The sequence below is a fragment of the Eptesicus fuscus genome, chromosome 3 (assembly GCF_027574615.1).
Source record: "Eptesicus fuscus isolate TK198812 chromosome 3, DD_ASM_mEF_20220401, whole genome shotgun sequence".
Lineage (NCBI taxonomy): Eukaryota > Metazoa > Chordata > Mammalia > Chiroptera > Vespertilionidae > Eptesicus > Eptesicus fuscus.
In genome coordinates, this window is record NC_072475.1 from 104551070 (window position 1) to 104566291 (window position 15222).

Genomic DNA, 15222 nt, shown 5'->3' on the forward strand with positions numbered 1-15222 from the left:
ACTCGCCCAATCAGACAAAAGGCTGAAGAAAGGGAGGCATTTATCAAGTTACTCGGAGGACTCCCATCTGTTATCTTAGACCTTTGTTACCAAGGGACACAGGAGGAGATACTCAAGGCAGTTTGAACGAGTTTTATTTTACAGATTCTTAGTCCAAAGATTTCAAATTAGAGAGAATTAGAAGCAAAAAGGGAGGAAAGACAAGTGCGTGTGCGGAAGAAGCCTTCCATGGCATTCTGCAGACATTTCACCTGGCCGCAGCCCCCGGCGACACAGCTCCTCTTCAGCTGCGTTCCGTCTGTTCAGCTTCTATAATCAATGCAGTCAAAGGGACAGTCGTAGCTTCTCATCACTCAAAAGGTCTTATTTTTGAACTTCACCCTCACAAAATCCACTTCTCATTATGCCAAGCCAACAGAAGAAAGTCATTTTTTGCATGGCGGGAGTATTAAGCTTCGTGTGTGCCCTTGGAGTTGTGACAGCCCTGGGGACACCGTTGTGGATCAAAGCCACCTTCCTCTGCAAAACAGGGGCTCTGCTGGTTAACGCCTCGGGGCAGGAGCTGGACAAGTTCATGGGGGAGATGCAGTACGGGCTCTTTCATGGAGAAGGCATGAGGCAGTGCGGACTAGGAGCACGGCCCTTTCGGTTCTCATGTAAGTAGCAACTGCATTTTGTGTTTTTAATATCTTAGGCACGCTCCTCCAAGGATTGCAGGAAATTATTTTTAAGAGCCTTGTCCTGTCTATTGCAGGACTTTTTATACAGGTATGAGCCACTTGAAATACCCAAGACTCTTCTGAGCAATCTCTTCTCCCTAGTTTTTATTTTGTGTTAATTTTATTGAGTATTTCATCCTTGCAATTTTTATTATGACAACATATAGTTAATGAGTGGCTATGGAGTTAAACTTTTTTAAAAGAAAAAATTTTAGTGAATATTAATATTAACATAAAATATTATGGGGTCTTGTTAAAAAGGGAGGGACTTAGAAATGATTTTCATTTTGTTCTTTAAAGAAGGGTCAGCCAGTGCTGTGGGCTCCTTAACCAAGCCTCGCTGCTTTCTACCCCACTCAGGACTTTGTTTCCTGTCCACTTCCCTTTATCCTCTCCTGCAAGGTCCTCTCCTGCTCATGAATACTTTTTTAAACCAACTTGGAATCGCTTGGCTATAGAAAGTTAAAGCAATCAGCTGTACTAAGTGGGAGAGAAATAGTTGCCTATTTAGTACAGTATAGAAAATTTTCACGTGATTGACTTTCAAATCACGTAGAGAATATGAGACAGATTTTCTGTCACGATTTTTGTGAAATGGAAGTGTTATCCTCAATATTTATAACCTGTTTATCTTAAGAAGAGAACTTCTTAAAAATTGCCATGTGAATAGGCAACTCATTAAATGAAAATTAATAAGAAATCATTTGTTATATCTTTCACAACACGCATGTAGAAATTATTATTTCAAAAGGGCTGGTTTGGAACAATCTTATGAAGACACAACCAGTAAATTAGTGCATAAATCACTCCTCAGGAAAGGAGGTTGCCAATGAGGCATTGAAAGTGAATTATTATTTTGTCTGGGTATTTTTTTTCACTAGCATAGTTAGAAGGCTAAATTAATTGAATTTATTATTAACATATGCAGTATCTAATTAAATTTCAGAGCTGGTCTATTTATATTTCTGCAACACTGCTTATATCTTTTTAGCAGTCATTGGCTACCAACCTTCATCTCACATAGTGAGTTCATAAGTGATAAGAATTTCCTAGGGTGCCAGCGATTCTCCAAGGATTTTCAGCTTTTCAAGAAATGATTATACACTAGATTTTATGAAGTGGATACCAACTCTTTTTAGTGAATGGCTTCAGTTTATTAAGGTAATGGGGCTGTTAGAATTGCTTAGCTTTCATGGGGGCCGGGGGGGAGGGCGGAGAACAAAGCATAATGCCACATGATTTGCAACATATTACAAAATAAAAAAAGGAAAAAAAATGAGCGAGGTGATTAAGCATGAGTCACTGGCAGCTTAAAGCAGGAGGAACGCTTCTCACAGACAACTTTAGACAAAAGCAGGGACCATACAGTGAGGTTCCTGGAGTCCGCATTTTCTAAAGAGAAATGTTTCAAAACCAATGTTTCCTGAGTGCTTACTAGACACTAAGCACTATGCACATTTTGTCCCATTTAACCCTCACTCAGCCACATTTCTCTGCGGTTCAATGGCAGGCGGTGATGGCTGTGTTCTGTGCTGATCTTGTCTCGGATGAAGTTGGTCCAATCAGGCATCCCTCCCTTTGCTTTCTGTGAGGACGCAGAGCTGGTGGGCTTAACCAATACCCTCCCCTATCTCACAGAGTTGCATTAATCCCTTATTTTCCCCCAGCCTAGTGAAGAAGATTTTATATTTGCTTGTTTGTTCTATGTTTATCACTTATGAACTCACTATGTGAAATGAAGGTTGGTAGCCAATGACTGCTAAGAATCTCCCCTGCCAGCATGGACAACCCTTTCCATATACTATCCCAGACACATTAACACTCCATTCATTTCTGAGGCCCAGTGAAGTGCACTTACAGTATAACTTTTTCTGTCTAAGCAGAAAAGTATCCTTTTCAATGGAACATGAGAGGAAGTTGGGAAAACTGTAGAATAAATAGATCCAATAGACTCCCTAAAAGGCATAATGCTCATTTAAATAAACACCCCCTTTGAGTGTTAAAAACCTCCTGGTCAATGTGCCTCAGGACACCCCCCATTTACACTCTCAGTGCAGTAGAGCTTTTTGGCCCCCAGCTTCCCATTCAAATGCCAGCACCCTGTCCAGGGTGTCCCATTAACATTCCCTCGAAGGGAGAGAGCTCTCTGATGTTCTTCCTGATAGGAACATACAGCCCTGTTCACATAAAAGAATCAGAGCCCAACCCTGTCTTCTTAACAATAGCTTCCTCTGAGCAAAATCCAGGGCCCCAAAACGTTAAGAGTGGATGATTCTTTTGTTTCTTCGAGTTCAACTTAAAATTAGAGTACACCTCCTTTCCCAGAATTTTCCTCTTTCTCCTTTTCCCTTTAGAAAGTTATTAAGCAAACATCTGGATTTGCAGAAACTTTCCAGTGTAGACGGAGTGGAAAAGATAACTCAGCAAAGTATCAGTGACTTTATGGCCAAGTTTCTTCGTGATCATGTTATCACCAGTTAATATTGCATGCATATTTCAGTTTTTCTGGATTGCTAAATGCTACCTTGTTTACCAAACTTTTCATTTAGATCAGCATTGGCCAACAGAAATGTACTGCAAGCCATAAATACAAGCCACATATGTAATTTCAAATGTTCTAGTAGCCATATTAGAAAAAGCAGTAAAAGGAAACAAGTGAAATAAATTTTAATGACATATTTTCTGTAACACAAAATGTCCAGAATACTGTCAATTTAACTGTCAAAAAACTAGTGAGCTATTCTTACTTTTGTTTGGTGATAAGTCTTGGAAGTGTGGTGTGCATGTTGTACTTACAACACATCTCAACTCAGACCAGCCATAGTTCAAGTGTTCACTAGTCATTTCAATGTGGCTAATAGCTGTCACACTGGACAGTACAAATCTAGATGGAGATTTGCTCTCAAGAAATTGGGCATTGATGGTGTCCATATTCTAAATGAATTTTTGCTTATTTCTCTACAAGGTTATGTGTGTTATTTTTATGTGCAATGTATGTGTAACTTTTAAAACCGAGATATATGGTGTAACATGAGGATGAAGGCTAGGCCAGAAAAATAGTTAGGCAATGTTGTCATTTTTGTTCTTATTAAATGGTCCTATTGGCAACTCTATCTCTTTTAATTATAACAAGAATCTTCCCTGCCAGCATGCACAGCTGTGCTGGGAAAACTTCTGCCTCATTTACTCTGGCCAGTTCTCATCCATTTAAGGGTCAGTGGTTCATTTTCTAGAGGTCACCAGCACTCATGCTTAACATGCAATTTCATTCATTATAATGAAGAACTGTTTTTCTTTCAAGGCAACACAAGTGGTGGGCTTAGTTTTTCCTGATATGTCACCTATAAACTTTTAATGATGATTTTAAACTCTAAATATACCGTCAAGTCAAAAACTGCCAGTTTTGTGTTCAGCGTGTGTGGGTAGGTTTCTGCTTTGGTGGTTTGAAACACTGCAGAGCATCATCAAAATATGATACCCAAGAATCACATGGTATCCATCATTCCTAGATACGCTAATCTGTTCATTGCCAAGAAAGTTCAATGAGCTGGTAAAACATATGGAATCTTTTTATTTTTGAAATGTGAAAAATAAAATTTAACCAATCATGTATCACAGCTTGCTACTTCAGTCACACAAAGTATTTTAAGTTAGTGATTGAAATTTTGTAGAAAGCTTAACAGAGGCTTAGATTTTCATATTTTAAGCAGAGCTTCTTTACCAAATAACCATATGTTCCAGACTGCAGAGGGAATGTTGAGACTACTTCTAGGAGCAAGCAGGTGGCTTCTCGAACATATCTGGGGCAGAAGAGTTGGGATTCTGGATCTCTGTCACCTCTGCCATTCTGCCGCCGTGGTCTCCGCAGTATAACTGCTGTCTCCGGCTAACCCACCTGCCTGCCCCAGGTGATCTCCTGGTCACCATCTTCACAACCTGCACGCTCCCCACTACCTTGCCAAACCACGCAGAGCTGCAAAGGTCTTTGATGTACCTGTCTCTCCTCCCTTCCTTAGTGCGTGGCCTGTGTGGAAGCAGGCTGGTGGGGGTGGAACGGAAGCCTATGGAGTTCACCTGGTAAGACTACCTGGTGGGATGAATGGGGAAAGGAAGCGACTTGCATCATTTCACCTAGCCTGCATGGGCCCTCCTGCCTTTTACCTTCAGGCACTCATGTTCAGTCTCACTCACCCATCAAAACAGTCCAGCAGCCTGCCGGCATGGCTCAGTGGCTGAGAGTCTACCTAGGACTCAGGAGGTCACAGTTCAATTCCCCGTCGGGGCGGAGGGGGGGGCGCATGCCCAGGTTGCAGGCTCAATCCCCAGTGTGGGGTGTGCAGGAGGCAGCTAATCAATGATTCTCTCTCATCATTGATGTTTCTATCTCTCTTTCCCTCTTCCCTTCCTCTCTGAAATCAATAAAAGTATATTTTTAAAAACACACAAAAAAACAGTATAGCAAATGGAGATTTTGTTTTCCTTCCATTGGAAAAAAAGTGATTAGTGGAATAGAAGATAGTAATGTTTAAGAAGCACTAGTGTAAAGGAAAACCCTACAATTTCTCTCGGCCAAATAACTTTTTCCTCCTCTGTCCTTTCCAGACCTTGATGTTCACTCTACTGTTTCAAATCACTTTGTTTTATAAGTATTTGAGAATGTGTATTTCTCTGCACGGTGATCCTGAGCCCCAAGAAGGCAGAGGCTGTGCAACATTCATGCTGGTGCTCCCTCAAACAGGACCTAGCACAGTTCATGTCACAAAGAGGTACTTAGTAAATACAGTGGAACCTGGGTTCTTGAACTTAATTAATTCCAGAAGGCTGTTTGAAAAGTGATTTGTTCAAAAACTAAATCATATTTCCTATTATAAATCATGTAAATTGAATTAATTCGTTCCAGACCCCCAAATGATTCCATTTTGAGCTCTCTTATATACAGTACATACTAGTATCTAATCTATATATGTAAAAGGCCTGTGGCCGTAACGCCGTAACACCCAATGACCGGCCTCACAAGGAGGTGCATTGATGGGTCCTGCGGAGGCGCTGGTGGCCCTGGTGGCCAGGGCTCTGGGTCCCGCAGAGCCAGCAGGTTGGGCTCTGCTCTGGGCCCTGTGGCTCGTGCAACACAAAAGGGCCTACGGCTTGCACGGTGGCTCGTGGCTGCGGGCTACTCATGCACGATTTCGTGCGTGCTGGGCCTCTAGTGTACTATAAACAAACACTTCTTTTCTTTAAATTTATCAAACCACCCTTAAATGAATCGTTTTCAGCACTCAGTTCAGGGGTATCTTTCAGGAGGTCAGTATACAGCATCTTAGCTTTTTCACATATCATTACCTTTGAAATGCTCTCATCAGCTAACTGCTTTTTGTCTTTCCAAATCAAAACGTTTTTCAATTGCCTGTGATCATTGTTTCTTTCACACCCTTAATATCATTTGCACTTTTGATAGTCTCTATTTTTAATGCATTTTTAAAACTATGTTTTTATTGATTTTTTTTCTTTCCAGTAGTGCCATTTATTTATTGGACAAGAGTATTGGATATAATTCAATTAAGAAATAGAAAGCAAATCAGTTAGTTCAATAAAGAGGACTTATTCATTAGATATTAAAAAACTGGAAACATGGAGGTAGCAACAGCAGAAAGCACCTGCTTCCCCTAGGCTAATTCAGTCCTCTGCTTCTTCTAGTCTACTGTTGAAACCTTCCTTGGTATTTTTGATTGTAGCTATATCACTTTTTATTTCTTCCTGGTTTTTGCATAGGTTGTTGATATTCTTGTTCATCCGGTGTATGAACTGTACAACCATTACTCTGAATTCTTTTTCTGTCATGTTGCATGCTTCCTTTTCACTTATTTCCTTTCTTGGCGATTCCTCATTTTTTTCCTCTGGGGATTGTTTCGTGGCCTCCCCATTCTGATTATCACCAGAAGGTCCAAATGTTGAGTTGCGGGGGCCTGGGCCGTGTGCAGTGGGAGCTTCGCACCTCCCAAGTGTCACTGAAGAGCTCCGACACCAAGATGTGTGGCTGCTGTGGGTTGGTGGGAGCCACGCTCTCTCAGGATCAGAGTCACAGGTGCTTAGTGTGGCCTCGTGTGCACACCTAGAATCAGGGACCCCGCCTGCGCCACACTGAAACAGAGACCCCACTGGCATGTGCTGAAAATCAAAGTCCCCTAGCGTGTGTCAGGAGTCAGAGACCCCCTGTACCCATGCCGAGAATCAAGTATCAGAGTCTCTGTTGCTTGGGGCGGCATCGCGCCGAGAATCAGGGTCCCTGTGTGCGCATGTGCCAAGAATCGGAGTCACTGGCTCTTAGTGTGAATGCGCTGGGAATCAGGGATCCCAGGCACGTGCGATGAGAAACAGAGTCAAGTCACTGGTGCACAGTGCTGCCTTTCGTGCAGGGAATCGGGGTCCCCAGTCTGCTTGGGGGACTGGGTTGCACAGTCGCACTGTGTCAGCAGGAGGTCCACTCCTGCCCTGCAGAAAATGGTCTTCTGTGTGTGCTTGCCCTGAATCAAGGTCAGGTGGCTCTGCCGTCCTATGTGGGCATGGGGTCTGGTCCTGCAGGTGTGTACTGTGGGAAACAAACTCCCCGTGTCTGTGTACCCAGGCTCAAATTTAGTGCAGCCTCCCTGCGTGGGTGCGGGGTCTGGCTAAGGGAAACAAACTTCCCGTGTCCACACACCCAGGCTCAAATTCAGTGCAGCCTCACAGCGTGGGTGCGGGGTCTGGTCACAGGAAATAAACTCCCCGAGTTCACACTCTCAGGCTCAAATTCAGTACAGCCTCCCTGCATGGGGGCGGGGTCTGGCCGCGGGAAACAAACTTCCCGTGTCCACACACCCAGGCTCAGATTCAGGTAGAGCCACCACTGCTGTGTGTGGACAGGAGGCCTGTTTGAGCGGAGAGGGTCTGGCAGTTCCTATGCCACTGCTGCGGGGTTGGCAGGGAGGGGGATTGGCTCTGTGACTCACAGAAATCTGTGGCTGGGGCACCTGGGGTCTTGGTGTCCGTGGGTCTGCAACTGTGGTCGCAGGTCTATTACCCAAGTGACTGTAGGGTCCCGGTTTGCAACTGAGGCCAGATTGGGTGGTAGCGAGGCTAGGATCCTAGTCTCAAGCAGTTCTGTTCTTCAAGATGGCGTGGTCTCTGTGCCACAGGTGTCCTCCCTGGAGTGTTTGCTGTGGCAGCGGGGTTTTGCTGTCTAAGACTGTCCGGATGGGCAGCCCCTTGGAAGACCTGCAGGATCTAACTGTCCCTAGCTCTCAGTCACACACACCACACACGTCCACACACTCCTCTATCGCTTCCTCACTCTCTCACACACTCTCCCTCCCTACTTTCTTGCCGGTCACCATCTTGGGTCATTTTTATTGATTTTTAGACAGAGAGGAAAAGAGAGGGATAGAGAAATGGAAACATTAGTGAGAAAGAAACATTAATTGGCTGCCTCCTGAACGACCCCTACTGGGGATCAAGCCCACAACCTGGGCATGTGCTCTAATCAGGAATTGAACAAGGAACCTCTTGGTTCCTGGGCTGCTGCTCAATCACTGAACCACACCAGTTGGTCTTGCTGGGCTTTTTATCTTTTAAAACTGTGCTAACCATCCATTTTGCCAACAACAAAAGCAAAAGAAAGAAAGAAAGAAGAAAGAAAGAAAGAAAGAAAGGAAGGAAGGAAGGAAGGAAGAAAGAAGAAAGAAAAGAAACCACAAAAATATTCATAGCACAATTTTCTGAGATGTTAACCAGGCAAGGTTTAGCTGTAAACTGACTCATACTGACACAATCTCTCCTTTGTTTGTGGCCTGAGAGACACTTTTTGTCAGCATGAAAGGGTTGTCAGGTTGAGAACCAAAGTTACCTGATATATTTTTTCCATGAACAACTTGGTCAAGAACTGACTTGTTTGAGATGGGAGATGTTTGAGAACTGAGGTTTGACAGTATTTTGTAAACTGGAACTAACACAATTAGCAACCTGGGTTTGAGGGTTAGACCTTGAGCAACTCAATGTCACTTCATTGGTTTTCAGTTCTTGCATCTGAAAAATGGGAAGTAAAACGAGGTGATTTCTAGCATCTCTTCCAGTGCAAACTCTCAATGATCTGTATAATGTGGGACTGGCACCCTAGGAAAGGTCCTTCCAGCTTTAAAACTTTATGACCCTTCTAGTCGCCGCCTCATAAAGCCTTTGTTGGCAGACTCTAGCCTATCATTGGAAGCGGCGGTTTTGTGCACCTTTGCTCTTTGGTCCTCAAAGCTCATAGTTCTTAAAGTATTCTGAAATACCTACCACTTGTCAGGACCTAAATGGATTTCATTGCCAGTGAATGTTTCTATCCCCCATCTCCCCCCATCATAACCTTTTACTGTTTGTGTCGAAAATTGCAGATTAAAAAAGGAGAAAAGGGATGAGATGCTTTGGAAAACTAGGGAGATACGCTAGTTGGTTCCAGAGAGCAGTAGCAGCCACAAACACTCAATTTAGATGGTGCTATTGAGAAAGCAAAAAAGGAAGGTCAAAAGACAGTGAGAGGCTGATCTCTTACTACCTCCATTTTTTTCTTCCTCCATTTTTTTCTAGAAATTCCTCTTCCATCTGTGGAATCCCTTGTCATGTTCCGCATGAAAAGAGACTGGAAAATAATTAATTTGGGAAAATGGGGGGCCAGGCAGGAGTCCACCTCTAGGAGGAGGACTGCCACAGCTCTGGCCTTGCCATCTCTTTTATTGAGGTTCTGAGATACACCCATATCCTTTAGGCAGGAAATTCCAACAATAGACAATCAGCAAAATTTACATATGATTAACAGGTGAAAGTTGCTTTAACTACCAATGTCTCAACTAAACAGTGAGTGACTAGCTCTGACCATTCAGAGCGATTTAAGGTTGACCAAAGCATTCCGGATTCCCTTTTCATATTTAAGTTCCAATGTCTCAACTAAACTATAAGTGAATGGCTCTGATCATTCAGAGTGATTAAAGTTGACCAACCTTCCGGATTCCCTTTTCACATTTAACTACGAAGTGTCAATGTTCGGTTTCCGGCATCCATCCTCATTGAAAAATCCCTCTTTCCTGAATCTGGCGTGTTAAGCTGATAATAGCAAGAAGTTAGGAAAGACCATCTATAATAATAAAAGCATAACAGGTTAATTAGACCAGACATCCTTCCAGACGAAGCCCGAGCTGCAAGTGTCTGCCCGTGGCCAGAGGGAAGCCCGGGTCCCGGGTGCTGGAGGTAAGCCCAGGTCCCGGTACCAGAGGGAAGCCGGTGCTGGCAGCCGGGGAGAAGGAAGGCCTACTCTTGCACAAATTTCATGCATCGGGCCTCCAGTTGTGTATAATACTTCAAGAGTATTCTTTCTCCAAAGGAGGAATTAGAGCAGCAATTATCCTTGAATTGGTGAGGAATATGGAGAAAGTGCTTTTGAGGAAAGAAACTTCTGGTCCTCCTTGTATAGTCAAGGAAGAGAACATTTGTTTCTCCCTCCTACCTAACAACTACCTCCAATATCCTTACCAGAAAAAAATTTAACAGAATTAGCCTTGAGAATTATATGTGTGCATATATGTGCACACACTTTCCTTCCTTTTAAATTATCCTCCACTTCAAAACATCAGAAGGCAGAGAAAAAGATGGCAGTAGTATGTCCTTGTGTATCAATAATCACTCTAAATGTAAATGGTTGAAGTCACCAATCAAAGGGCACAGAGTGGCTGGATGGTTCAATTACCCTTTACCCTGATAGCCAGTAAAGTTGTGGGCCTGTGCTCACCTGAGAGATGAAGTAGAGGCTGAGGTAGCTGCCTCTGGAACTGCATGGCAGGTCCTAAGTGGGACCTCTGGAACTTGGCCCTGGGTGTGAACCTTACCTGTTGGAGGATGATTCCAAAATTCTTCTCACAATTTGCTGCTCTGCTTTCTCCTCTAATCTCTGAGGGTGACTCCTCTTTCCCGAGGACTTTCAGACAACCCCCCCAAAAAAAACTTATTTCAGCTGCCCATTTATTGGGTACCTCACAGGTGCCAAGCATCTTGCATATATCATCTCTAGCCCTTCCATGGAGGTATTGTGATACTACTCCTCTTAAACAAATGCAGACACTGGAAACCCAGAGAGATCACAGCTGCATGAATAGATGAAAGGCAAGTTTGTAATTTTTTAATGTAAATTAGTTTTGTTTTTAAATATGTTCCTTCAACTTTATAAACTCCTGATATATGTGAGAGTAATAATGAGTTTTTGGTGTATGTTTTTTAAATGAGATTTTAATTTATGCTCTAATTCTCCACTAGCTCTTAATGAATGTTTTTGGAAATTTTGAAAGTGAATACAATGCTATGTGTCTGCTTTTCTTTTTGTCCCTGCCTGTGTTTTGAAACTGCTTCTATCACCCCAGGAAAGACTATACCATTTGGGATTGCTATGATGAAATAATCGTTGTAGTCAAAGAACTAGTTTGAAGATCGTACCATGAAGATTTGGGTTGACAGTGATTCGAAGTCAGCTCACCACATAGGCAGTCAAATACCTCTGCCATCAACATTAACATTCAACACCATGGTAATATGCTTACAAAACCCAAAGATTAGCAATAAGTGTGTGACCTGTTCAACCTAGATTATTAAACAGGCTTGGCTTGGCTATTTTACCTCCTAAAGAAAGTTCAAAGATGGAGCTTAGACATCAGGGCCACGGAAATATGAATAGAAGAGGCGATGACTGAACCCGGGTCTGAAGGCCAAGGGCCGTCCCATGGCCAAATGAGAACTAGTGCTTGTGAAGTCGCAGCATCCTCTTTCTTCCTCTCTGTGTCCCTTTTGCACATTGTAAGGAGGCCAATGTGACAGAAGACTAGCACAGTCTATCCCATGCGTCTGAGTTTCAGTCCCAGGTCTGCTCCTACTATAGCTCTGTGACTGGGTATGACACACCTTCATTGCTGGTGTGATAGACCTAACAGTGAACTGTGTCTGCAGACTAATTCATGCAGGATTCAGATTTCGCTCCTGCCCAGCAGTTATAACTATGGCAAAGCCATTCTTGGGAGTTATTTCCCCGACATAATCATACCCTGTGGATTAGGAGCAGTCACATGGGTTCTGTTATCAGAGGTACCTAGGTGCCAAAGCAGCTGCCGTCCCTAAGCCGCCATTGGTGATGAAGACGCACTGATGGGGCCGCCTCCAAAGAGGCTTGAATCAGGTACATGCCTTTCAGCTGAGAGGAATTCAGGGCAGGTACTGAGAAAATTGTATTTTAAATGCCACCAGGTCTCCCCCTTTTAAGTGCTGGGGTCATGGGTTTCACTCTCCCTGACCGTGCAGCCATCAGAAGCCTGGCTCTGTACCTGGGTGTGAGATTAAGGTGATAGTAAAGGAGATGAATGCATTGAGTGGGTGGCAAAGAATGGCTTTCACTGGATTTTCATAATGACTGGCTGCAGATGGACTGAGGGGAAAGTCACAACAAGAACATTTCTGTAAGAAGAAAGAAATCTTCCTTCTTATCCCCTTTCAAGAAAATGAATAGCAGAGCACTAAGGGGCCAAATGCGACTTCATTTTTACACGCCTTTTATGTGAAGAAGGGCAAGTTGAGAAGGAAAATGGCCTCAGAAGCTACATTATGGCTTTAATCTAGGAAGAAGCTGCTGCTCCATTGCTGACATCCTTATCAGAGATTGCCTTCATTCTGAGATGGCGCTACCTGCATTTTACATCTGGCCAGATGGTGAAAAGGGTTCATGGGACCTAATCAGTAGATCGGTGGTCCACATCCCTGGCTGCACTTTGCAATCACCCACAGAGGTCAGGTGGCAGCTAGGTGAACCCTAAGGCCAGGCTTGATGTATGTGTGTGTGTGTGTGTGTGCATGTGCATGTGCATGTGTGTGTGTGTGTGTGTGTGTGTGTGTGTGTTTACAGTGGGGGGGACTTGAGCCTTGAGCATGATTCTATGCTGAGGGGATAGAGTGCTAGAGGAAAAGGCTGAAGATAGATAGGAGAGGTAGGTAATAAGTCTAGAAAGCACCCTGTGAAGGTGGAAAAGGGTGGGTCTGAGAGTACAGGTAGAAGGCCACACCTTGGACAGGAGGAAAAAAAAAAATTCACTAAGAGTAGAGGAAAGGTTGGACATGGACCAAAGAGAAGGTGTGAGTGGATGGCATTGGGGACTGAAAAGCTGAGGGAATTCCCCTGATAGCCTGTGTTTGTTCTATGAAATGGAAGAGTTCAGTTCACTAGAGATTTTTAAGCTTTGCATAAGTCAAACATATAAGACTAAGGGAAATGGAGATGGGGATGGGATATGTACTTAAGAGTGGGGGGAGTTTGGAATATTTGACAAGGGACAGAAAATGAAGACTGGAAAAGGCTTTTCAGAATTGGGGAACCATAGGTCAGAGGCTTGAGGAGTCACCCTCTGACCAGGAGAGGTGCAGAGGCAGGGGACCCAACCCAAAGAATACAGCCCCCAGTAAAGGACTATGAAGGGTAAACTTTAGGGAGCATCCTGGGAACCGGGTTTTCACTCCATGTCATTAACTTATGGCTTAGTTCAGTTTCATAATAGCACACTAGAGTGATGAGAGCATGACAGCCTTTCTCTGGATGCTGAGCGACCTATACAATGTGAATTTCCTTCTCCCTCTCCCGCCTGTGACTTGGGCACCCTTGCTATTAGGAGAGGGAAGCTAATGATTAGTTTCTTCTAGTTCTCTGTTTCTGACGAGATATCTTATCAGAAATCTCTGCTTTCCAGATTTCACAGAGGACGAACTGAGCTATGAACCAAGGTTGAAACAATGGAGTTTAATATGTATGTTACAAAATATAATTAATGTTCTTTAAGTTAACATATACATATAATTTTAGAAAGCACTCTGACCCAAGTAATTCCTTTCCTGGGAATTCATCTATAAAGGTTATCCCCATTCATCATCCACCCTTACAATAAAAAATAAAAAGGTATGTGCTTGGAGGTGTCATGGAAGCATTAGCTATAATTCTGAAACTGTAGAAGACAACAGTTTGTCTAATACCAGTTTGATGGAAGGTTCATATAGTTACTTAATGACAGTTTTGAAGACAATATTTATAATGTGGCAAATGCTTATATTCTTAGTAAAAATAACAGAATGTGACCCCAAAACTGCATTTTGATTATAGTAAACTAGAGGCCTGGTGCACGAAATTCGTGCACAGAGTGTGTGTGGGGGGGAACAGAGAGACACCTTAGCACTGCCTGCACCCTCTGCAATTCGGGACCCCTACACCTTTTTCTTATCTAGCTAACCTCTTCACATTTAAAAAAATTAACTGAAATATGACCTACTCTAGGAAATCCTCTTTGAACAAATGTCTTTACAATCTGTATTATTTTCATAGTATACCATTCTTTTTCTTTAACAGCTACTTAGAGTGGATGCAATGTGGTTTTCATTCTTGCATCTGAATTTTTTCTTCTTGCTCTTGTAATAGCAAAGCTTATTCAATTTACATTTGCCCTTCAAGGGCTTATATTTGGTTCAGTTTCTAGTTGGCTCCATGCTTTATTTTTAAGCAATAAATTTGGGTTGTGATAGTAAAGCTCACTTGTAATCAAGCCTGTAGGTCTCTCTATCTGAATATTTCTATAATACCTATCACTTTAGCATACCAGAGATTGTCTTCATTTATAGAAAATAACAATAAATGTCACCTGATCATTTGATCTTCTAGTAATATTTTATTTTTTTAATATATTTTATTGATTTTTTTACAGAGAGGAAGGGAGAGGGATAGAGAGTTAGAAACATCGATCAGCTGCCTCCTGCACACCTCCCACTGGGGACGTGCCCACAATCAAGGTACATGCCCTTGACTGGAATCGAACCTGGGACCCTTCAGTCCGCAGACCGACGCTCTATCCATTGAGCCAAACCGGTTTTGGCAATCTTCTAGTAATATTTTATAGCAAGATGTATTATTCTAGTAATTTAACTATTACAAAACTGAGGTGTATAGAAATAAATTACATTGAACAATAAAGAATGACTCAAATATCAAAGCATTGTACACTTAGGGCCTCCCTTGTCCTGTGCCTCAGATATCATAGCATAGTTCACAGTTCACATGGAACTCAGCTTCCTTTAAAACAGAAAGGGATGCCATACTCATGAAGCAGCTACTTCCACATATATTTTTTTATTTAATTCACAGCACATACTCTTTGCACTAATTATTGGAAAATCATCCTAGCAATTGCCTCTGTTCCTCTCTGTATTGTTGCCTTACATTCTGATGTTATTACTTTGCTTTTATCATCCACTTGCTCTAATAAGATTGTGAATGTTTTAAGGGCAGAGATCATGACTTGAGCTTGTGTTTCTCTGTCATGGTGCCTAGATAAATATTCAAATGCCATCCAGTCCAAATGACTGTGATGAGAGAGGCCCACCATTGCTGGAGACCTCTGATTTTTATTTAAGGGCCTCATTTGTT

General features: G+C 42.7%; 1 protein-coding gene across 2 annotated transcripts in view; it reads left to right on the forward strand.

Annotated features, from left to right (window-relative positions):
• Window positions 1-403: 403 nt before the first annotated feature.
• CLRN1 (clarin 1) overlaps window positions 404-15222 on the forward strand; it is a 36853-nt gene continuing 22034 nt past the window's right edge. For both annotated transcript variants that reach the window (XM_054712382.1, XM_008159158.3), the window contains exon 1: window positions 404-656. In XM_054712382.1, coding sequence (XP_054568357.1) covers window positions 404-656 — 253 coding nt within the window. The remainder of the gene's footprint in view (window positions 657-15222) is intronic.